The sequence below is a fragment of the Xenia sp. Carnegie-2017 genome, unplaced genomic scaffold, assembly GCF_021976095.1.
Source record: "Xenia sp. Carnegie-2017 unplaced genomic scaffold, XeniaSp_v1 HiC_scaffold_24, whole genome shotgun sequence".
NCBI classification, from domain to species: domain Eukaryota; kingdom Metazoa; phylum Cnidaria; class Anthozoa; order Malacalcyonacea; family Xeniidae; genus Xenia; species Xenia sp. Carnegie-2017.
Window position 1 is genome coordinate 841,498 of NW_025813487.1, and position 26,164 is coordinate 867,661.

Below are 26,164 nucleotides of genomic sequence, written 5' to 3' on the forward strand. Positions count from 1 at the left end.
ACAATAGCCTTGAGGACAAAAACATCAAAGGTTCAGACACAAGTGACTTTTCTGTATATTACATATTCTGTGCTTTAGCTAAGAGCTTTGTTATGCCACCAAGGGGAACTCTGGTATAACAACATTACAACAAAGCAATTTATCTCAGTATTACCTACAACGACTGTAATTACAACTGACCTGTAATTCAGCCATACTATCTTCATCTTCTCGCTTGCTGGTGCTTGGGAAAAAGACGACATTGTCGATCATTGGATAAGTTCCAATTGAACGACACACTTAATGATCAATGAATTGAACAACATCCTCACCGTCTGCACAACTAAAATAATGAGATGATTTTACGACGTTAAAGTACATACATGAAAAAATTAAAAATGTCACTCGGGTGTTGGTTGAACATTTCCGTATTCACGCTCAGACGATTTTTTCATTTGTCGGTCAAAATCGAACTTTTGAATATCCCCCAAAAAGGCTAATTTATCTTATTAGAGGTCTTCTGAAATAAAATAAAATAAGCAACGAATGCAAAAAAATAAAACAAAAATGAGTTTCTTAAGTTAGTGCTATTTTTTATGAAAAATAAATGTTAACAGGAGAAGTAGTAATAATTACTAATTAGTAACATTATTAGTTCTATTAGTAACAATTAACAACATTATTGTTTCAAACATTGCAAAAAATGTAAATTTTTAGAACATAAGCAGTTTCAGGAAATGTTACATGACGTCGCTGTTCACTTCAGATTGAGTTTTTCAAACGCATATATCAATTATACGTTTTGCTACGCCTTTCCAATAAACCAAAGTAAATTAAACACGTAAATGGCAGCAGGCTGTGACACCAAATTATTAATCTCAATTGATTTCTAACAAATAGTTACCTGGTTCGTGTTCTTCGACAGGTTCAAATCGTAAACTAGGCGTACTATGTAAACTAATGCTGTCTTGTTCTTTGGTTTCTTCAACTGTTTCTTGAGGCATTTCCTCCTCCGTTTCATTCAAACCTTTTGACGATTGCTGGCCATCTTGTTCGTCCTATCTGAAAAATAATACGGAAAATTTTCACTTGTTACTCAAAGAATGCAAGTTGTTGGTCCATACGAGTTAAAGATTCACACGAGTTATATTGCAATATGCCAACTTTTGCTTCATATGAGCTTTTGGTTCAAATGAGCTTTTTTAATATGCAAGCTTTAGCTTACCATGAAATATTTTCCAATCTTATAATCATTGAGATAATTGAAGCAAAAATTTTCCTTTAAATTTTCCTTAAAAGAATTGACAAACTTTTATTTACCTTCGGGATATTTGGGCACGATATCATCCTCCAGGTCGACATGTGACATTATTTACAATATACGTCAGTCAATCTTAAAGGTAATAAATACATAAAACAAACAGAATAGTTATAAAAGTTTGTCTATAATTTTAGAGTGTCGGGCTTTAAAACTTCATAAAAAATACTAAGGGGTGGATTACATGATCCCAGTAGCCGGGATTCAGCCAAGCGTTAAATCATTTTGGCAAATGGAAACGATTCAATACTTATCATCAGATAAATCTTTTCAAGCAGTTTCACAATATTCTGATTTAATAACTACGCAAAACATTTAAAATTAAAACAACCAATTTGCCATAATTTGAGAACTACAACCGGAATGACGTGTGGCGCTTCGCAAGCAGTTGTAATTTTAGACCTTGACGTTTTGGCTCTTTTCAATCCCTTGAAATCATCGGGTTAGCTCGCTATCCGGGCCAACTCCCCTCCATATAATCAGGCCCTAAGTGTAACTTACCTTGAGTGGTGATGACGCAGGTTTGACATCGGGTGTGGGTAGACTCATTACTTGTTGGTCAGCAGGTCTCCATTTCAATAGTTCGTGAGATACGTTTGATTCAAATATCGTCTTTACACATTGACATGTCTTTTCCCAGACGTCTTCGGAGAACGTGTTGCCATTGGATATGACGAGATTTTCCAAACAATTGGTACCAGACCTCGCTAACTGCTCGTTATCTAAAGACATGTATTGAATGAACGAGCAAAGCAGGACATGGTGTTACAAAGCATTTACAGTCGAACCTGTAAGAAACTCTGATACTTCTTTTATAGTAATGTAATATAGTAAACCAAACCAATCACAAACTCTCATAGTTCAAACCAATCACAAACTCTCATACTTCAAACCAATCAGAAACTCTGACACAACGAACCAATCACCAAGGCAAACGCCAAGCACAAACACGTTGCGTAATCTCAAGCTTACCTTGTTTGACACACCATTCTAGATGGCCATACATATCATCAAGAAGAATTTCAGCAAGAATATCAAAATACTGAGTAAAAACATCGATGATAGCATATAGAGCGTGATTACAAGTTGTTGTCATCTATTCTGATTTCTATAAAAAAACATCACAAATTTCAAAACAGCTGATGTCTAACTTTATAACGAGGAAATACAACATCTTGTATACGGACTTTATTCTATGTAAAGGAAACGACCTTCTCACAGTTTAACATTACTCCCTCTTGATTTAAAGGCAAAAGCATTCTTTACAGGTGGGTAACTTTCAAAAACGAGTGTTTTAAACCTTCCATACTGGTACAAATCGTTTACACCAAATGCAATCGGTGTGTGAATAGGGAATGCAAGAGGATAAGAATGGATAGAGAATGAAGTAGAGACTCTAGAATGAAAGTGGATAGAAGTGAATAAGAAATAGAGAAAGATCTGAGGGGAACATTGAACTAAAATACATGGAAAGCTACAAGAAGCAAATAATTGAAGCCAAATCTTACACCCAGACACGCGTTTTTAGTGTTTCGAGATTCTCTCGCGGAGTGAAAATTGATTAAACTACACATGCGTGTCTGGGTGTAAAATTTGGCTTAAAAAAATTACTACGGTTTTCTATTACAGGTAACGTTCCATGTATTTTAGTTCAATGGAGTGGATACACAATTGAAATGGATGAGTGAATGAGGAATGAAGGTGGATAGACGTGAGCAAATAAACTGAATATTATTCCATGTGGAACTGGATAGTCGTGTATGTAAGTTGACTTTTTGCGATATAATGTGTGTTTATGGCAATCATAGACAATAGGACCACAATAACGACATATTATAAACTACGTGTTTTGCACAGTGGTCGATTACGGGAGAATAATGGGCCGACAAAAATGTTTCTTAGCCAATCAAACGCGACATCTAGCCGGAAGTGACGCTTGTCCTATAATAAGAGCACATTAATGACAGTTTTCTAACCTCCTGCCAATCTGTCTGTCTGGTAGTTTCATGTTGCCGAAAATTCGAAACAAGACTTTAAACGCATAACGCCACCAATGTTGGAGAAACGTGTTCCCGTATGTTTTTATGATTTCAAACATCACGGTTAGGCCTCTAGTTGATGGATGGAAAATAGCTCACATTCAAATTATACAATACATACTAATCTATACAGTACATACAACTCAATATTTCCACCATACCTTGTTCTGACATCTAGTTTACATCGGTTGATGATACACAAAAGCTCAAAAAGGGCTGGAAACCAGTCTTTCACCTACATTCTGTCCTGCTCTGATATCCCAGCATCCTCTACTCCGTAGTCTTTAAATATTTGTTGGTAAAAGAAAAGAAAACAGACGCCATTGGAAAATGCTACACGAAAAAGCGATTGAAATAGATGATTTGGGTTTGATTTGATCCAAAGTGGTTAGCTTTGATGTGATTTTGCGAAATTTTAAATCATTTCAAAGGTGAAAAGAAAGTAGATTTGCAATCGTCGTACCACAGGATTTTCGGAAACAAATTTGGCGCAACTTCGTATCAGTCTTATTGCTTCCATACTCGTGTCCGGGAAACTTGCGTTGCATGCGAATTCCGAGAGACACTTGACGGCATCTTGGAAAGACTCGATGGTCGCGCAGAAATATTTCTCAAAAATCGTGGCTGTAAGAGAAAATGGGGGATGTGAAATTTATACACTGATAATCTTGTGGGATAAATGAATCAGTCAAAGCTTTGATTTACAAGTGACGTTGAAACAATAAGGAAACAGGGCTAGAAAAGTTTAAATAACTCTGCCTTTTGACTCGTAATTTGCATCAACGAAAAAATATTTCATACATTTATTTCATTTCTTCATTAACTCTCGTTTAATTTTCATTCATGCATCATGTGGCGAACATCCATCGACTTTATGATAAATAAAAGTTTACCTTGAAAACTTATACGAATATGACTGAATAACCATGGAAAAGAACGAACACATAAAATTCTTGTTGCAAAATAAACGAAGCTCTCTGTCACATCCGAGAAACACATTTACTTAAACGATATTCAAATTCAATTTGAATTTAATTAAATATATTACAGATGTCTAAATAGTTCAAGATTGAAAACGAATTCACCATCATTTCTTCAAACATATGCAACCATTTTTATTTTAAAATATACACCGATACAAGAACCTTACCCAAGAGCACAATAGACAGGTTTGCGGTAAGATTAGAAGAAAAACCTCCTTCCTTAAACTACAAACCTGTTGTTTGAAAAGCGAGTTTCACGCTTTCTTAATCATGATCGGACGCAGCCAAATGAAAAACGGAAAAAACATTTTTCCAACCAGATTTGATGTTTGCGGCTTGCGAATGCACCATTTGTGTGACACATCGTACGACCATATCACGAATTGTGGAAGAACTAAAATGTGAAAAACAAGTTATTGATTCAAGCAAATCGTAGACAGAAAAAAGCAGTCCTTGTTGCCAAGTTCATAAAGATATCGAAGAAGGAATTTTATCAAATCCTTCGAATTATAACAGACAAAACAGAGCAATTGATTGAAAGACGTCCTTTGTAAAATTCTTCGTAAAATTTCAACTTGGAAAAGAAGCTGCAAAGTCTGCCACAAATTTTGTTTATTTGAGAGAAAGATTTTCAAGCTGCCAGAAACTTTACATTTTCTGACAGAATTAACTCCTGCATAAACTTACCTGTTTTTCTTCACTATGTACTCAAAGGGTCGGAGAAAATCCTTTTGAAATCGGAAATTTGGCAATTCGCCTTTTTCCAAGAATTTCATGGATAGTTGTCGCAAAGAGTCGACACAGAAGAACTCCAACTTCTTCACTAGGGTTACAACTACCCAAACTTGCACAGAAATTATCTAAGATGGAGAAGTACCATAGTTGGTAGAACATTGAAGATGAAGGCATTGATTATCTTGTTTTTATAATTAAGATATGAAAGAAACAAGAACTGTGTTTTGAAATATCATCATAGTTCACAGTTGATCTGATAGTTTAGTTGATAGAGCATTGGAGACAACGATTATCTTGTTACTATACCTGAGTACATCATAACAACGTGAGGGGGGCAGGGGTGAAGCCAGAACGCTGAATGGGAGAGGTGAATATTTATATATTTAGTTTTGCTTGACTGATTTGGTTTAAAAGCTATTTTAATTTGAAAAGAAATTAGTTGGTCACAGCGGAATATATGACCATATACATGAATATTCACCTCTCCCCCTGCATTAACGTTCTATCTTCGCTCCTGGGGTAGGAGATAGGTCACAAAACTCAATCCACACAGCTATCATTAAAGTAAACGTTACCTGTCAACTGCAACGACAACACTTTGTGCAGCGGTCTCCCCAATGGCTTCCTGTGAGCCAGCCGCTTTTTTCGAGTCAGCAGCAACAGGCATCCGACCTTCATAGAAATACAAGCAAAGAAAAGCACCAAAAGTTAGTATTTGACATTTTTCTATGAGCGTCACAACAATGTTATAAGCAACCTGAGGTTACATCATAAGATGTCTTGTTGTTTGCGATGAATGCTGTGGGTGAATTAGTAAAACCGCTGGACGCCGTGTGAAGGTATCGCGTTTTCACACCAGTACCAATAAGTTGATCCAATTCAAGTTGGGAAATACATTTCAGTATCTAGAATGAAAACAATGACTTTAGGGAAACGTAAAAAGATGCGCCGAGCGGAACGAGCATTTGAGCAACGAAAACGAGTGTCCAACAAGACGAACATAAACGTTAAATACATACGTAGAAAATATCTTCAAATAAAAAATATCTTGAGAAAAAACTTCATTTTCTTATGCATATTTATTACAGATGTACATTTGTGATACGATTCTCTGATGAAGGGTATGAAATACGGTCAACAAAGCACTTGGAAAAATGAAAAGTAAAGACTGTAGCAATATCGTGAAGTTTCCACTACAGACAAGACCTAGACTTTTTCCTTTGATGAAAAAAACAATTGATCATATTTTCAGTCGTAGACACCAACCATAATATATAGCAAGATGATTCTCTCTACCTCGAGCCAAGATTTCCCGATGTAATTGCCATCCGTTTGAGCGATGGTAAGAAGTATCTTGATCGTCTCGATGTTCTTCGTTTTCATTTCATGAATATGAGTGCCACTGGTCGCAGTAAGTAAAGTGAACCTGGATAGCGCTTGTACGAAAGCATCTCTTTCCAACTACCATGGGAAAAGAATTATTAGGAGTATCGAAAAATGAACTTAATGGTAAAGAATCTCCATTTATATTCCATAACATCATTATAACTAACTGTAATCATTGAAAAACGTTTAAGTAAAGATTATTTCACATTCAAATGCATCCTGATATATCCATATATATACACAAACAGACAATTAATTCAAAGGTGAACAAACATCTGTTTTTATTGTATACATATAAATATCTTCTAGACCTTGAACATATAACACGCAAAGAACACGACGTGTATGTAACTACGTAAATATATTCATAAATTTCAACAATTCAACATTCAATATATTTTTGAATATATATTTATGTCCAGGAAAGGGTCACCAGGGGATGAAAAGGTATGCAGACACATTAATGTCGTTATTTCATACCCAAATATATTAAAATGAACAGAATGTTGTGTGATTATCAACCTACAGGCATGCTGACAAACAAACAAACAAACAACATTTGTATACCGGCCAGTATTAATCCCCGCTAGGGGGGTTGACCGGTCCATGAATTTTTCCACGCCACACGTCTCTATCTCTCGCCATATCTCTCGTTATACCCATCGCCTTCATATCACTGTTCACAGCATCCATCCATCTCTTTCTCGGTCTACCTCGTTTGCGGACTCCATCAACATTCATATGCAACGTTCTACGAATTTCAGCACTTTCTTCCCTCCTTTCCACATGCCCAAACCACCTCAAACGCTGGCGCCTTACCCAATTCTCGATACACTCAACACCTACTCTTTCTCTAATCTCTTCACTTCGAATCCTATCCATCAACGTTACACCACACATCATCCTAAGCATTCTCCTTTCCGTCGACGCCAATCTTCTCAGGTCCTCTGCTTTCGGCGCCCAACACTCTGCTCCATATCCCAAAACACTTCTAACACATGCCTTATACAATTCTCCCTTCTGTTTCAACGAAGTCGACTTTCCACACAACATTCCCGACAACTCTCTAAATCTCCACCACGCTGCTTGAACTCTGTTCCTCACCACTTGCTCGCACCCTCCACCATCATTTAACACATCGCCCAGATGTTTAAACTCCGATACACCTTCCAAACTCACGTCACCCAGTTCAAACCGTTCAATCGTGACTCGCCCACCACTTCGACTCGTCCCGCACTCAAAATCAGTTACTCTTGTCAATGCACCACGGACACCTGAACATCTTCCATGAACCCACTTACTGCATTTCCCACACATTATCGACCAACTTTTACCTCAAAAACACCAGATCTAACACCTTCCTCCGTAACCACCGCCTCTAAACCTTCATAAGTCTCCATAACTGCCCGAACCATATTCTCTGTCACACCTTTCTTACGCAGCGCGTACTCGATCACCTTTCTCGGAACTCTACTACGCCTTCTCCAAATCTACAAACACCATATACAATTCTCTGTCCTTCTCCAAAAATTTCTCCTGCAGCTGCCTCAACACAAAACACGCATCCGTCGTTCCTCTCCCCGGCATGAATCCATACTGCTCTTCCCCCATTCGAACAACTTCCCTCAACCTTCTTTCAAACACTCTCGTTACTATCTTCAACGCATGCTCCATATGCTTAATAGTCCTGTAATTCCCACATACCGTCGCTGCTCCTTTTCCTTTGTACAGCGGGACCACTAGACTCTTTCTCCATGTACTCGGCATCTTTGAGCCCCTCAAAACCTCGTTCGCTACATTACACAACTCTCTCACACATAGTTCATTGTCCAACATTTCGCTACCCACTTCACTCGGTCCCGTCGCCTTTCCTTTCTTCATCTTGCGCAGAGCCGCCGCCACCTCATCAACAGTCACTATTTCCCACGGCCCCAAAACTTGATCCGCTTCAACTTCTCCATTCCACTCATTCTCTACATTCATCAAACGGTCACAGTACGCCCTCCACACTTCTAACCTGTCTTCCACCTTCAACTCCCCATCGTGGTTCTGCACGCCGGGAGCACCCAAAATATGGTTCCTCTCGTTCTTGCTCCTTCTAGCAGTTCTAAACAACGCTTTTTGTCCATTCTCCTGCATTTTTACGAGAAGCTCTTTCTGATGCCTTTCTATCGCTTTAGCCACCTCCTTTCGCGCCTTTTTCTTGAACCGGATGTAATCGATCCTATCTGCTTCAGCCCGCGACTTTCTCCACCCTTTAAATGCCAACTTCTTCGCGCCAATCACTTCGCTGACTCGTTGATCCCACCACCATGCCTGTTCTTCTACTACACCGCCTTTACTTCTAAAACATACCTTCTCCGCTGCCTTTAAAACACCTTTCTCCAAGCACGTCCATCGCTCCTCCACCGTCTCCCCCTTAATATTGAATGTCGCAATCTCGTCACGGAAGCACTGCTTCCCTTCATTCGATCGTAACTTCCATAGCTTAAGCCTGCCTTTACCCTCAACCTTTCTCCTCTTCACCTTCCTGATTTTCCAGTCCATGACCAGCAGCTTGTGCTGGGTCACACATTCTTCTCCTGCAATCACTTTTGCATCCTTCACGTTTTTCCTCTCTTCTTCATTCACCAGTATATAATCCACCACCGTCCTACTGTCACCAGATTCATACGTCACAAGCTTGCTTTCTTCTTTTATAAACCACGTATTCACTACCACCATCCCACAACACGCTGCTAACTCCAATATCGCATCGCCTTCAGCATTCATATCACCAACTCCAAAACCTCCATGTGCACAGTATCCTTTTCTTACGCTTCCCACATGGCCGTTCCAATCACCAAGCATCACACATCGCCCTCTAATGTCTGCTCTCACTGCATACGCTGTCGTAGAACTTTCCTTCTCCTCCGCACTTCGTCCAACCTGCGGAGCATACACCACAACGAAACTCACAACTTCGGCCTCAATAACTACATCAACTCTCAGGACTCTGTCCGAAACTCTCTTCACTGCTACAACCGACTTCACCCAATCCTCTCTTATCGCAAAGCCAACACCATTTGTGCCACTTCCGTTTCCCTTCCGAAACCACTTAAATCTCACTCCATTATCTTCACCCTTTATGACTCTCGTATCTTCACCTTTAAACCTTACCTCCTGAAACCCACACACATCAACTTTCCTTCTCTTCAACATGTCCGCCATTTCTGCACTCCTTCCCTTCATTGTCCCAACGTTCACTGTGCCTACCCGAAGGGTGACACTTCCACCAACATTCGATCCGGAGATTCTTCGCACCCCCTGCCCACTGAAGGGCTGCCTGGGACTGGGGGCCATATCTTCTTTTCCAAAGTTCATGAATTTTGTTGGATATGGCAGCTGAATATGCAAGATATTCGTATTGCACAGCGGATTCCATCAAGACAAAATGAAGCAACAGAAGGATCGTCGTTGTCTTGTAGATTGACGCTGAACGCGGCACGAAACGGACTCCATGCAACCTTAAACACACAAAACAAAATGGTCAACAATGGGGACTGAGGCCGGTTGTAAGAAGCAGATTTAGCTTAAGTAGTGGATTATTTCAATAGAAAATCCAGTCAAATCATTCATTGGTCAGCTAAAATATTAGATTATCAAACAGATTTACTCTTCGTCATCGCAAACATTCATTACATAAAATCTAAGTCTTTTCTTTAACAAGATTAAGATGAATGTTATCATGTTTTGAAATCTACGTCCCCCGTACTTGGCACTGAGCCTGACTCTGACATGGACATCTACATACCATCACAAACTGCAAAGAGTAATTATCAATCTAGAACTTTTAAAACATTTTAAAGGGAAAAGGTCCCAAAATTAAACAAGATAAACAATATGCACCATCCTCTGATAGGAAATAACAAAACCAGTAAATATATTCAAATCACTCATATCTAAAACTCTCTCGTTCTTATAACGGAAGGGAGGGAAAACATAATTCTTTTGAAACCTAAAAACATTCCCAACCAGATTAGAGATCTCATTGGTAGATATACTTTTAACCATTTCTCTATAAAAGACTGCATGAAATTAATTATTAGGTGCAAGCCTTGGTTTGCAATCAATTGTTTTAAGCTTTCTTGTAAATGCACAGATTCAGAGAAATATTCTGGCATAGTACAACTAATAGAAGCCGCACTGGATTGAGCATTATTTTTCATGCGATACCTTTACAGCAATGGCTGCTACTTCAACAAAAGTCCTAATCATTGTTTCTTCTTTCGAAAAGCTTTGAAAATAGTACCTTTCTCATTTGCTGAAAGTTTTTGGTCTCCGCATGAGAAATATGTGAGGTGGAATTGCTACAATTTGAATTTTTCCTCCGAACCCTTTGCTGCTGATGTTGCTTCAAGGCAACAATCATCAAATGCGATGGCCTTGATTCGCGAAAAAATTCATGCAGCAAAGGGTTACACACGTACAAAACTATGGCGTACGTGCGACGTACGTGCCCGAAAATCTTCTCGAAGTTCATGCAACGCAAAGCACAACATGCGCGATAAATTACATACGGCAGTTAGCTAGTAACAGCTGCAATCCACTACAGATGTGACTATTATTGAGTTTTCCTTAATTGACCCTTTGCTGCATGGTATTGCTCCAAAACAACAACCAACGAACACAATGGGCCTTGATCGGCGAAAAAATTCATGCAACAAAGGATTACACTAATTAAAAAAAAGTAGAGTTGCAAAATGGTCAGGTTGAAATATTTGACCAGTGTTTTAGGTGTTCCTTCAAAGCTAAGATGTGTACATGATTAGAATTTTTTATTTTGAATAAAGGAGCTCGATGACTGCATTGCGTTTTGAGCTTTTCTTGATCAGGATAATAAGAGTGGATTGATCTTTAAATGACAGAAGACAAGCCTAAAATTCGAAAAAATAATAACTTCTCTACTTGTCATGGCAGTTCAACAATGAGTCTTTTTTAACAAAATCTTTGCCAGTGAAACTTGAATCGAAGCACTCCTGTTGATACAAGATTTTTTACACTGTGATTGAAATATTCCGCATAGTATTTATCAATAGTTGAAAATAAATGGTAATTGCAATAAATGTTGCCATTTTCTAATAGCTCTAAAGCATTCAGCATTGAGACATTTTTATCAATTGTGACATTTAGTGACACAGAGCTATAAAGGAAATATCCAAAAGGATCTGATCAACAAGTACGATAAATCAATGATCAATTGAGACATTTAGTGACACAGAGCTATAAAGGAAATTTCCAAAAGGATCTGATCAACAAGTACGATAAATCAATGATCAATTGAGACATTTAGTGACACAGAGCTATAAAGGAAATTTCCAAAAGGATCTGATCAACAAGTACGATAAATCAATGATCAATTGAGACATTTAGTGACACAGAGCTATAAAGGAAATTTCCAAAAGGATCTGATCAACAAGTACGATAAATCAATGATCAATTGAGACATTTAGTGACACAGAGCTATAAAGGAAATATCCAAAAGGATCTGATCAACAAGTACGATAAATCAATGATCAATTGAGACATTTAGTGACACAGAGCTATAAAGGAAATTTCCAAAAGGATCTGATCAACAAGTACGATAAATCAATGATCAATTGAGACATTTAGTGACACAGAGCTATAAAGGAAATTTCCAAAGGATCTGATCAACAAGTACGATAAATCAATGATCAATTGAGACATTTAGTGACACAGAGCTATAAAGGAAATTTCAAAAGGATCTGATCAACAAGTACGATAAATCAATGATCAATTGAGACATTTAGTGACACAGAGCTATAAAGGAAATATCCAAAAGGATCTGATCAACAAGTACGATAAATCAATGATCAATTGAGACATTTAGTGACACAGAGCTATAAAGGAAATTTCCAAATGGATCTGATCAACAAGTACGATAAATCAATGATCAATTGAGACATTTAGTGACACAGAACTATAAAGGAAATTTCCAAAGGATCTGATCAACAAGTACGATAAATCAATGATCAATTGAGACATTTAGTGACACAGAGCTATAAAGGAAATTTCCAAAAGGATCTGATCAACAAGTACGATAAATCAATGATCAATTGAGACATTTAGTGACACAGAGCTATAAAGGAAATATCCAAAAGGATCAGATCAACAAGTACGATAAATCAATGATCAATTGAGACATTTAGTGACACAGAGCTATAAAGGAAATTTCCAAAAGGATCTGATCAACAAGTACGATAAATCAATGATCCATATTCAAACAATCTTGAACTCGCTTTTAAAGTAGCTTGCACACAAAAATTACAAAGCTAAAAAGGAGATAGAACACATAGGAATGAAATAAAACACGTGCTTTTCAAGCTAACAAAGAATTTAAAGAATTATTAAAAACGTGCATGAAAGATCGGCATCCAAAAATGCGGATTTTTTGTGCTTCATCCTTTTTAATTGACATTTTTCATAAATTAGTCATATTCAAACAAACACCTACGCATAACTGATAACGATTATAACGGCATTTTAAAAAAAAAGTTCAAAATAATCGGCAATTTGAAACGCATCAGCAAAATTTCCTAAAACTTTCTTATCTTGAAGAACATGTGCCATATTTTAATCCTTTGTGTTCTAATCGTATTTTAGTTGCGTCATTTCCGTGCGCAAGCTTTTTCAAAAGTGCTTTTCGGGAACAGAATTTTTACCCAGAAAAGGTTATCATTTTCGAAAATTTTATAGTTAGACTGACCAATAGAAGTTTACCTACCCATTTACACGAAAGGGTTTTGGAAATTTTACGCGTTGATGACTATAGTGACGTTTTCTAAACTGTTCAGTTTTTGTGGGTAGCCGCTGCGCATGCTAGATAGCTCTGTATTGAAAGAGTTGGGACACTTATTGCTCTTTGCATTCTGCGTAACGATTGGGTAAATGTGGTCACATGGGTATTTTAGCCGCCATTTTTGTTGAAAAAGCGGGAAGTTTAACTATTGTTTACATAGGAGATTAATTACAAAGTTCTTTTTAAAATGGTTTCATGTTGCGCGGTTGATTGCAGCATTCGAAGAAACGATGGATATAGAATGTACGCGGTTTCGAGTGGGAAAAAGAACATTTAAAAGAGAAAGAAAGGGCTCTGCGCAATAAGTCTGGAACACTTCAATCCAACATCTACCTCTCGTCTTTGTCTGCATGCCATGAAATGATTTTACTTGTGTTATTAGATTATCAATTAGAATAAAACGTTTTTTAGAAGGATTGATTACTTGTATCATATCTCGTGTACCAACCTTATTTAAGTACAGTATTGTTATAAAAGTGACACTATTGGAATTATAGATTCCCGTTTAATTTTTCTTGTGTACGCTTTAGGAAGAATTAAATGATTTCTGTAGTGTAACTTTTTTGGTGGACACCCTGTATATTCGTTGATAAACCTTCTTTCAAAACTCTATGATTTTGCTAAACGGCTTCGTAAATAAAAGTGATAATTTTATGAAAATGCACTTTGAAGTGAGTCAGTTTGAGCCAATTATTTTCCGTAAATTGAAGCCAAATGCAATTCCCATTCTGTTTTCGCATCGAAAACCAGTACTTCGTAGAAAAAGTCCAAGAAAACAAATTTTTAGAACAACGGGCAAGTACTTGCTGTGTTTCGTAAATGTTTCTTCGGTATGTGTTGACTTAAAAACCTCTCTAATGCTTCAGAATCTCTTTAAACCTTGTGCAAAAATCAACTCCGTTAAACGCTAACACGGTTTGGGCAAGCAATTTTGTTGAAGAGAGCGAGGTCAGTGAATTAATGCAATCTGAAAACTACGATGAAAACTATTCTAAAGTCAAATCTTTTGAAGAACTTGAAATTAGAAGATGGCGGGAAGAAATTGTCAAACTGAAAAATAAGAACAAGAATCTTCGTAACAATTTATCAGCTATCTTCAAGGATGATCAACTTTTCTCACTAGAAAAAAATAGAAATGAAAAACGTACACAGGGTAAACGTGACTTGTTTTAACATTTAAAAATATTGTATTCATGTAATGAGGAGAGAAAGTTTTAATTTACTAAGTTCTATAAAAGGTATAATTTCAGTCTTTTGGTGCAATTCCACCATTGAGCAAGCCACACAACTAAGATATTCCTGTGGAACAACTGGCTATAACATGTTGTTGGACTTTAACTAGCCACTACCCTCGTTCACACATTAAATCGGAGAATGCGACACATTGGTTTCTCAGCTGGTATAATTTCTGAGGCTTGTTTAGCACTTGCCGAGAAGGTATACTTGCATAACTAAAAAGTTATTTTAAGCAGTTATCACTACACCTTTAATTATGTTCTTACATACAGTTACTTTTCTAATATTTCATACCAAGACAAAATCCATGACAGATGAAAAGCGTGACAGTTATCTTCTACTAGATCAAACGTCCTTCAAATCTTCATATGACTTTGATCAAAAACAGGCTCAGTAAAAGGACAATGTACCATTTCTGGGAGCAAATACAAATCAATGGTAGATGTTATGGCAAATCAAGCATTTGTCCTGAGGTTATGTGGCTTGACAACCAGATGGAAGCAGGTGGTAGCTTACTACTTTACAGGAGACTCTTTTAATGCTGTTCAGATCAAGCAAATAATAATTGTTATAATAGAAAAAGCGCATGAAAGCAACCTTAAAGTCATGAATATCACAATGGATATACGAGGTGGTAATCAGGTAATTTTAAGAAACTTCGGTATATCCTGTAAATTTTAAAAAAAATACGAACAATTGGTATTATCTAATTCATGCTCTCATCCTGTGGTTGAAAACATGCAACTAACCTTCATGCCAAATGTTCTACACTTGTTGAAATATATCCGCAATCACTTGAACCGAAAACAAGTTATTTATCTACCAGATTATGTGGTTCGTGACAACAACCTACCAAGTAATTCAGTTACAATACGCTTTGTCAAAGAGTTGGTTGACCATGATTAAATGCACAACATGAAAGTAGCACCACATATTTACAAGCAAAGCTGTAAAATTTTCGAGCACATTTTCGATCACGTCTGAAAGTATACCTCGGTCTTCTAAAGCTTTAGTTTATTCCGAATATGGCGACCCAAGTAAGGTTATCAGATAAAAATATTCCTGTGAACGGTGAAAGTGGTTGACTTGTTCTGTAGTCAGTGCCGACGATTTTACACATGGCAATTCATGCAAGTATTTAGTGCTAGCTCCTACACAGGCATGTCAATTTTATTATCAATATCAATGAAGCACTCCATTAATTTATCTTATTTCTTTATTATTGTTGTAATTTATGTATCATATTACTTTTATACAAACCTTGTATTGTTTATTATTTCACTCATCCTGAAGATGGCATCATGAGATGTGAAAACATGTCTATTTTAAAAAAACTCGTCGTGTATATTAAATGCACATTAGCAATAGTGCTTCTACGAAATTATCAATAAATTATCCAAGTTCTGGAGAGGCTGTCTCTGTCTGTGAACATACTGCAACCCTCATCTGGATCTGCAACTGATTTCTACTTGGATTTTGTAATCTACAAGATTATCCTCTACCAGAATTCAACAGAGAAAATGTTTTTCTAAAAATGTTGGCTTCACCTGTCAATCCAGCTTATCTGAATGTGCTTCAAGGTGGGGAGTGCAATTGATACCATTATATGCATGCCTCCCCCCCTTGAAATTCTTAGTCTGTCACTTTTTATTTAGGATTGTATCCGATCAAACCTTCCCTCCCTGCAGTTGGTGGTAACGAGGGTGTCGGCAAAGTGTTGGCAGTTGCTGATGATGTGAAGTCTGTCCGTGTTGGAGACTGGGTATTAATGTGGAGTGTTTAAAGCACAACGATCTTTAAAATCATTGTTAAAATGTTTCTTCAGAATAGTGACCGGGGATATACCAGGCGGAAAGCAAATTCTAATTGTAAATAATAAAGCCCAAGGATAAGTGGAATTCACAAGGAAACTCCATGTCTGTATATTTTGTGATTGTGTGTGTTTTGGTTTCTTTCGTGATTTCCACTTATCCCATTTCATACCATCTTATCCCACTTTTACTTTCATCTTTTTCATCCCACCATATAATTTAATATTATGTAAATAGCTATTATATATATAAATCCCTTTATACTTGTAATTCAATGTTGTCTGATGACGTCTTGAGAGTCAAGACGAAACGTTACGCTACTAAATAAATATTTCTTTTTATACTTCATTTTTGTATTGAATGGCTCTTTTAAAAGCACTTTGCTCAGCTTTAATATTTATAATAAGTAAAATGTTTCTTGTTATGTTTACAATTGTCACAAATTGAAACTGTATATTTAACGTTTTATCAACCCCAATATCATGATGATAAAATTTATTTTAACCATTGAAGACAGAAAGTGAGAATTAATAATCTTCAATATTTTAATCAAGAAAATATTATTCAAAATAATATAATTCTTCTATTCAAAAAAACTTATTTCAAAATCGTAAAAGTTTTATTAATTTTCATCACAGTTATTGACATTACGTCATGATGATGTTTTTACATACGGGAATTGTTGACAGTATATAACATTTTCTGTCTTTAAGGTCATATCTACATAATAAACGTAAAAAAATGATCTCTCACATTTTTCAACTAATGACCATAAAACCCAAATGGTGTTTTTATACATGTGAATTTTTAACATCATACAAAACCTATTTCCACGATATTAAATTATATTTACAGTTCTTGAAAGCATGTCTAAAGAAAGTCACTCTATAATTTCATCAAAATAATCTTCATCTACAACAACACCATATTATCAAATCACTCACCATGAATGAGTAGTCGACATTCTTTCATTTCTATGTAGTGAACGTTTAATAAATAATATTATGTAATAACCGGAAGAATTTGAGCAATTTCATTGGTCGAGAGCTATGATCTATAACAGGACAGACGCACGGAATTGAGGTCACAGAAAATTCCTTGTTTTTAAATGACAAATGAACGGAGAATTTATTTGAATATTTACCTGAATATATCCCTGAATGGGCAAATAAAAAATTTAAGAATGTCCAGTTGAAGTATTGGACGCATTTGAGCAAAAAGGAAAGAAAAAATCCGGTTTTCAAACATTGATTTGCCCGGCGGCTCGTGGCCACTCAGTTTTTATCACAATGACGTCATACCTGTGTATCTATAACTGTATAGACAACGGTTAAATGTTATCTATTTGTTAAATAAAAATAACCAAATTATCTAACCATACATTTTTATTAAAAAGTAAATCATCAACATGAAATTTGTTCAGAGGTACAATACATAATAAGTTTGACAGAGCATCTTACAGTAGTAGTCTAATCTAGAGGATGCCCTGTTTAAATGACAATTCATTTATGAAGATTACAAGTAGAATCTTAGAAATGAATAAACAAATATTCCTGATCAATTAGTATAGAAACGCTCTTTTTAAATACAAGTCATTTGTGTTATAAAAAGCAATTATACATCGTTTCAGATTATTGCAAAACATAGATAATATTTTACATTCTTTGATAGCAGGAGGTAAGATATTGCAAGAAATAGTACAGATGAATTTAAAACATCTTTTGCAAAATTGGTCCAAATTTAATTTTGGTAAATATAGATAATTTCTTAAAGATTGCCTGGTAGAATAAGTATACCTCTTCGGTACTAAACTATAGTAAGTGGAAACAAGCAATCATCCTTACGACCATCAACATCTAAGTGCAATTTTCTCAACAGGTTTTTGAATTTACTATTAAAGTTTGAGTTGATGTATTTATTCAGGAGCATTAAGTTTTAAAAATTGAATTCTGCTATTTAATCTGCGAACAATAGCTAAAGTTCCTGTATTGGAATGCATAGTTATAATAGACTTAGAATAACGTTCGTTAAATTTAGCGCATACTTTACCACTCTTTAAATCTACAACAACCAATGACCCATAAAACACTTCAATGCAACAAGCTTTGTGTATGATTAGGTTAGAGTCCAATATTAGTCCACCGACATTATGCAAAATCTCATTCACATCACCATTCTCGTGAACATTAATTACATAAATGCCCATAATTTTCATGCTTTTGCAAAATGTTATGACTGCTTGTTTACTATCACTTATACAGCAGTTGAGCTCTAGATCATTTACAATTATCTGTTCTTCAACAAAGTTTTCAATGACAGTTGCTATGGGTAATTCTGCAGTATGCCAATTTTCTATGTAAAGTTCATTGTTGTTATTTCTCCATTTCCATAATGTGTATTCTGTTTTGCTTACAGTTAAAAAAACAGAATTATCAGGTGATACAGCTGCTGCTTTAAATTTTGAACTATCCACAGGAAGTCTTTTGTTGTACTGTATCTTACCCTTGGTAATTGTAACAACTTGAACAAACTTTTCTTCCTTAATACAAAGTAAGACATCAGCAAATGTTAAAATTTTTCGCGGTCTAAATCCAATGTTAACATGCTTTGCTTGAGTAGAATCTACAAAATTTTCAGATGAAGTTGATATCTTCGTAAGATGATCAGACCCATCCCATATCCACAGTAAACCATCTGACCACCAACATCCTAATGCATTCTTCAGTTGCATTGGTACAGTTTGAATAACAGTGCAACGTTCAATGCTCCAAATATGAATTTTGACGTGGTAACCAACAGCGAAAGCAGCAAAAAAAGATCCATCCGGTGAAAAACAACAACATTTAATTATAAATTCCTCAAAGATAAATGAATGTCTCCAAAGATGATCAGTTTTGAAAACTTTAAGCTTGGAAAAATACGGCACAACGTAAAATTCCTTAAACGAGATGGGATGGACTTCGTTAAGAGCCCTATCAACACATGGACACCTACCATTTGGTAAACAAAACACGATTTCTCCTTGATCATTGTATTTTGTCAACTGAGTGGTTTCAGAAAGCTTTCCATTCTGGCTTGTATGATAAAAAATACAATCACGATAATGGTGTGTTATCAATAAATGTGAAGGTTGGGAAAAAATATCGATTGCCTTTGGGAATTGAAAAACACACGAAGTCCAGAAGAACTTTGCAACATAGAACTCTGAATATTTATCGGTGCATTGTAGTTTTTGGTAATCAACAACACGGCGTCGATCAATTCTTTGCAAAGTTAATGAATTCCATGCAGTGAACACATCTTTAGAAAACATTGCATCATATCTTGCTGTAATAAACAAACCAGAATCTAAGAAAGAGCAACGATTAACGACATCATCTGACTGTAAACATGATAACAAACGTCCATTGTTAACGTCCCACAACTTTACTTCAGGAGATCCATCACTAGTTACCAGTCTATTTCCGGTAGGTGAAAAGGAGCAACAACAGATGTTTCCACGTACAAAACCAAATTCGCTTGATGTTGGATAGTCAGAGATGTTATACAGCGACATAAATGTGTCTACATCATCCCACTTATCGAAACTTGAATCACCGAGTGCAGTGCCTAGAGTGCATCTTTCTGTAAATGTAGGAAGCTCAAAAATAGATATTTGACCATTTTCATATCCTACAGCAAGAAATTCTTCATTGGACGAAACACAAAGAGATGTAACGTTAGCACGAAAGGAGACAGTCAAATGATGATGGTTTGTTAAATATGTTGAGTCTAAATCCTCAAACCAAACAAACTTTCTTTGTTTCAATAAATTCCTTGCCAATAATCTTTTTTCGTTACTGCCATCAATTCTGTTTGCAATATGTTGTAAAAAATTTAAGATGTCATGAATCATATATGAACTTGTTTCCGTCATAAGGAAATGAAATTGTACTTCCTCAAGTACATCTTTTTTCAAGAAAGTTTGTCGTTCCTTAATGATTTTAATTAATTCTGACCTAATGGTATCCACGTCAATGTATTCCCCATACATTAACCTCGCACAAACCACTTTGACATCTACAGCCAAGTTTAAGTCAACATTTTCGCCACAGTTTGACATATGATAGACTCCATTCTTCAAAGCATATTTAATCATAGCAGTGTTCATCTGATCTTCAAAAATGTTCATCGACTTGATGTGTTTAAACACTTTCTCACAAGCATGCCATAAAAACTTATGACCATTTTTTAGTTCAACTGTAAACTCATGCTCTTCATAACCATCTGATCTTAACCAATCAATGAGAGACTTGTGATACACGGTCAAATAATCATCGTAAATTGGGAAAAATTGAGATAGCACTTCTTGTATTTTAATACGATCGTTAAACTTCATGTCATCAGAAAAACCTAAACATTGAAAAAGAAAAGACAAAGGCAAAATACTTTGATAAGTCACCAACACTTCAAGACATTCCGTAAAGTTTTTATCGGAAATAACGGTATTGGGTGTTGATAAACTTATTCCTTTCAATGATTTATTTAATCTCTTGAATTGTTCTGTGTAAAATTTACTCAACTTAGTAGGAACCAATTGTCTAATATTCTTGACAGTTAGCTCAGTTTTTTCTTTTTTTAAACTCTCTTGTGCGTGGTAAGCGTACAGAAACGAACCCGCGCATTTTTTAACTAATAAACGGAAAACTATGTAAACGTTATCACTGTCAAATAAGTAATCACGGTCATTACTGTCATTACTGTCATCACTGTCATCACTGTCATCACTGTCATCACTGTCATCACTGTCATCACTGTCAACAATGACATTACTGTCATCACTGTCATCACTGTCAACAATGTCATCACTGTCTTCTTGCCACATGTAAGGATTGAAGATATTAACATTCAACTCATGTGTTAAATACTTGAACAGATCGTAATTGTTCTTTCTATCATGAGGTTGAGTTTTTATTTTTACAGGATTCATGTCTTTCAATTCTGTTTTAACAGGAAGTTCTGGACGACTGGTGATGAAGATTTTAATCCATTTAGGTAGTCGATCAAACTCTTCTGCAATCAATTCCAACAATTCACTTTTGCCCTCAACTTGACTTTCATCTAAGGCATCAATAACCAAAAGCATTGGTTCATGATCTTTTAATGAATGCAATGGATTATTTAATAAAACAAGGAATGCATCGATGATCGATTCTTTGGAACTGTTTCTCTGTAATTCTTTATTCAGTTTGGTTTTAAAATTTGGTATTGTATCACACATGCTACTAGCCAATGATTCTATCAACATTTGAGGATTTCTATAATCTGATTATATTTGCAGAAATCGTCAGCGGCAAGTTTCGCCTTTTCAGAATATCACCGACACACCTAAGCAGCAAACACGCTTTTACCAACACCAGGACCGGTGATCAAAACCATGACATTAGAAGCATCTTCACTTTAGTCGTTAAACCACGTGTCAAGTTTTCAAAATCACCATTGTCTGGTGCTTTTGAAGTATTTCTTGTTAAGATCTCTTAACAGACCATTAAAATTACACTTTCCAAGCTTCTGAAGATCTGAGCATATGTTGTCCTGTATCATTTCTCTTACTCCAACAACATCAGCTTTTGTTAACATAACTTGTGTAATTTCAGCTACATCAGCTTTTGTTGCCATCTCTTGTTTCATCTCTACAAAATTTCTATTCATTACTTTCACATCTTCTTTTATTTTTTCAGCGACATCGATTAAATGCTCTTCTGTTTTATACCATTCTTTTAACATTCCAATAAAATTTACTTCATCGTGACTGAGGGGAGCATTCTTTAATTCATCTATTTCTGTTTGTTGAATACCCAGACCAACCAATGCTTTTGAAATTTCCTGCCACAAGTACTCAAACTCACTGTCATTTACACTAGTTGTAGTTATGTGACCGTACACTTTGTTTCGATAAAACTTTATTCTTGCAATGTTTGCTGAGATTGAAGTATCCAAAGAGGAAGGAAGTTTATTCCATCCACCATGTGGCACTGTTAGACCACATATGTTACGTAACAAGACAGTCAATAATGAAATATCAAAGTTTTCAATGTCAGGTGAACCAGTTGACGGGTAAAGAAGGTTCCATTGCTCTTTGTTGACGACTTTCAATTTTAGAGATGTCAATTTACTCTTTGTAGAAGGATCATTAAGTTTATCCTTTAAGTTTGATGATTGACGATTTATAATGAATTGCAATGTTGTTTTTAGGGCTTGGGTTCCTTTATTGATTAAAAGTTTACTTAAACGAAATCCGTTTGCCTCAAACTTCAGTTTTTGAGGTGATGAAGCCATTTTTCAAGCTAAAAATGAAAAACGAGTTTGTGCAAAAAGCATCAATTTGCAATGTACAAAATGAGTACAACGAGATCCACTTGACTCAATCTTTAACTTATTAGGTGGCGAAACCATTTTTTATTCTAGAAATGAGGAATGATTTTGTGAAAAAAGGTATAATTTTAAATGTACAAAATGTTTACAAAAGTTAAAAGGATAAATTAAAAATAGTACTGCAAGTCATTTATAAAGACTTGTGTGCTTCATTTCTTTTTCTCGATAAAAATTGTGTTCACTGCCTAGTAACATGACCCAGTAATTGATCTTACATCAAGGCATTAAAATAGTTGATTTGATACAATGAAAAAACACTTAAAATAATAATATTTTCGCCTACTCGGCGCAAGAGGCAGCGTTAGTAACTCCCAGTTAATAAATAATATATCTTATTTGTCTAACAATCGTGTGGTGAAGAGATACGTCGTTCTTTTAACAGGATATATCAAACTGGTTCGCTGTGTTGTATGAATATTTGCTTATTAACATTTTGATAGGACTATATTGCTGATGATTCTGCTCCAATTTAAATTTTTGCTTGACTGCAGTTTAGCGGACACCCGAAGCGCTTGTGACCGCGGGCTTGTTTTTGCTTGTGATTATAGGGTAGAGTTTGGGTCAGCGTCCAAGGTGTCCGCTGAACTGCAGTACTCCCCCATAGGACCTTAACTCTAATAATATATTTAAATTCTTCGTCATTTTTGACAATCTGTTAAATCCAAATCGTCAACATTACTAATTGAATTGAAAATAAAGAAAAATATCTCCTATCTGCTTTAACTTTTCCTCACTAAAACACAGAACACAGGGTGAAAGATAAACAACGCGACATATGAATAAAATACAGAACAAAATACAAGTGCGGACTGCACAGAGTATCAAGTTCCTTGCATTTTTTGCTCAAACGAGATAAATTTGACGTCTGTAATCACCAGTAAGGCGTATAAATGAATGATATTTTCAGCCGCTAGGTTTTGACTATAGTCACTAAAACAAAGTGCAGATTATACGCTCTAAAGCATAGGTAATTGAAGAACAACATAAATATTGACTTTACTTAAAAAAATTCTATTCGTGATCGTTTGCATAAGCGACTATCACCGATGACACAGCCGAGGATATCACGACGAACAAACACTGCCTGCCTCACTCAGACACTTTTTCAGTATGGCATAGTGGTTAGCCGCGCATGCACAGCGGTTACCCACAAAAACTAACTAGTGATAAATTATATTATTGTTATAATACAGTATAACTTGACGACTACATTTGTCCCCCCCAAAAAAAATGTTGTTAATTCCCCAAATTTTACATTCTAACCACATGCCTGCTCATATTGATAACACTTAAAGCGTGATTCCGTTTGAAGATGCTACGAGAATTTCTAAAAACTTAACAATTGATGAATATCTTTTGCATGATGAGATAACGTAAGACAAGTACAAATAATACACAAATCATTCATTACTTTTTTATAAACTTCAATTTTGCAATTTTCACGTGTTCAAATGAGGAGGCGCCGGGCCAGGGGCGGATCCAGGCTGGTGCAACTGATGCGAGTGCATCAGTCATAAAATTGAATAGTTAATCTTTCACAACGTATTATAACTAACAATCAATACGAGCAAAATGCAAGAAATATATCAGATTGGAACGTTTACGTTTATAGTTTCTAAATGCTTTAAATACCTTAACACTGACAATATATTGACAACAAATGTACATTGATGATTGAGAAATATTGTTAAAAACCTTCGTCGATTGTTTACATGTGAGTATCATTTTGATAACAGCCGCATTATTAAAAAATGCGTCGCTAAATATGGCGATTTTATGTGTCGAAATTTTTAGCGAAAATTTGTTTCATCATCCAGCTACACTGAGCTGAATTTGTATTTCTACGTCACGGTGGCTAGATTGTAATCACTACGTCACGGTGGGGAAAAAGTGCACCAGTTGGTGCAACAGTCCCGAGTCTCTTTGGCCGAGTGAACCACCTAAACGTCACGGATTTCATTGTTTTTTAGCCAACGTCACGGTGGGAAATCGCTGCTGACTGTTGCACTTAAGCCCACGAACACCAAAATTTCATTCTGACTGGTGCACTTGAGCCAGCGTTATAAATCTTCAAACCTTCAAAATTATAATTACATGACTTATGGCATTTGGCTTATTTATATCTTGAAGTCATCATGGCTGAAAGTAGGCATATATACGATTTTGGCTCATTGATTCAAGACAGTAAAACCAGCGAGATTTCTTCTGCAAGAAAGGATTATGAAGCAATAGTCTCTGCTGCCATTCCGACTAAAACAGACCTGTTTCGAAAAGGAAAGCTGGCGAGAGATCTTAACGCAGAGTTGATTATCCCTAACCATATGGGAGATAATTGGCAGGCTTTAATTAAAGTAAGTAGCTTGAAGCGCTTACTGCTTACTATGCTTGACATTGTAATGCATAGCTATATGTCTATACTTGTATTTATGCAATGTTTATGGCTTACTCTCTTTAATGTTAGGAATATGATGGGAAGGGGCACATTGGGTGTTTATTCCCTGTTGAATTTATTTAAATTTCAAAGCATCCTGACCTGCATTAACCTATTAAATCGAAATTTACTGTATTCTATTTTACAATGTCAATTTTCAAACTCCATGTCCAATGTTGTTGGCTCAATGAAATTTAGCCAGTAGTATAATGCAATGCTTTGGATTTATGCCATAAATAGTGTGCACATAATTATGCATGTTGTTGTGCCAGGTTTATAAAGTGTCATGTAACATAAGATCACAAAACATTTTATTCACAACTATATGTTTGAATTTGGGTAATCCTGCATATTTATACTGGAGATTTCTTCGGAACAAAGTCACTGGTAGAAGTCTCTACTTACTTCCTGGAGAAATCTCCACTCTAATTCTGCTCACATGGATATTGTGATTTCAAAGTTACTAAATATACATAAAAATATAAGAGCTAATTATTTAATATTACATTTCTTCAGGATATTTCATAGATATTTAAATATTCCATGTAATATGTTGTAATATGTGCTCAATGTGACAGACAGAGAGGGCACATTTTTCATACATTTTGCTTGTTTATAAATACTAACTTTCTGAGCTATGCAATGTGTTGAATGTAAGAGCTATGCTGGACCAACCATGTTATTCATTAGAGTTTTTCATTTTCATATTGCATGCCTAATATTGTCAATTCCCTGAAATTTAGCAAAGCAAACTGTAATTACATATTATTTCTGCCACAACAATTCCTTATTATTTCTTCCACACCTAGCTTGATAATGACTTTCATATGAAGTTGAAATATTGCTTTGAATCTTCTCTGTTGCTGTTATAACTGGAATCATGAGTTTACAAGATGATGTTTTTTTTGAGTGTATGCTCTCATTTATAATCATGCACAGTGTGCCAAATTTCTAAATTTACCATAAAACATTA

General features: G+C 35.8%; 3 protein-coding genes and 1 pseudogene across 3 annotated transcripts in view; all 4 read right to left on the bottom strand.

Moving 5' to 3' along the window:
- Positions 1-26,164, bottom strand: part of LOC124450952 — a 101,393-nt gene that overhangs the window by 70,684 nt on the left and 4,545 nt on the right. The gene's annotated exons all lie outside the window — the stretch shown is intronic.
- LOC124451166 overlaps positions 1-26,164 on the bottom strand; it is a 194,047-nt pseudogene that overhangs the window by 6,056 nt on the left and 161,827 nt on the right.
- Positions 1,715-3,557, bottom strand: LOC124450962 (brefeldin A-inhibited guanine nucleotide-exchange protein 2-like). The gene is made up of 4 exons (XM_047001620.1): positions 3,498-3,557; positions 3,274-3,408; positions 2,270-2,405; positions 1,715-2,019 (listed from the first exon to the last, which is right to left on the bottom strand). The coding sequence occupies exons 3-4, from the start codon at positions 2,391-2,393 to the stop codon at positions 1,784-1,786; spliced, it is 360 nt and encodes a 119-aa protein (XP_046857576.1). The 5' UTR covers positions 2,394-2,405; positions 3,274-3,408; positions 3,498-3,557; the 3' UTR covers positions 1,715-1,783.
- Positions 14,830-26,164, bottom strand: part of LOC124450956 (brefeldin A-inhibited guanine nucleotide-exchange protein 2-like) — an 82,531-nt gene continuing 71,196 nt past the window's right edge. Inside the window, exon 9 of the mRNA XM_047001609.1 lies at positions 14,830-14,950. The gene's annotated coding sequence lies outside the window, so the exon portion shown is untranslated. The remainder of the gene's footprint in view (positions 14,951-26,164) is intronic.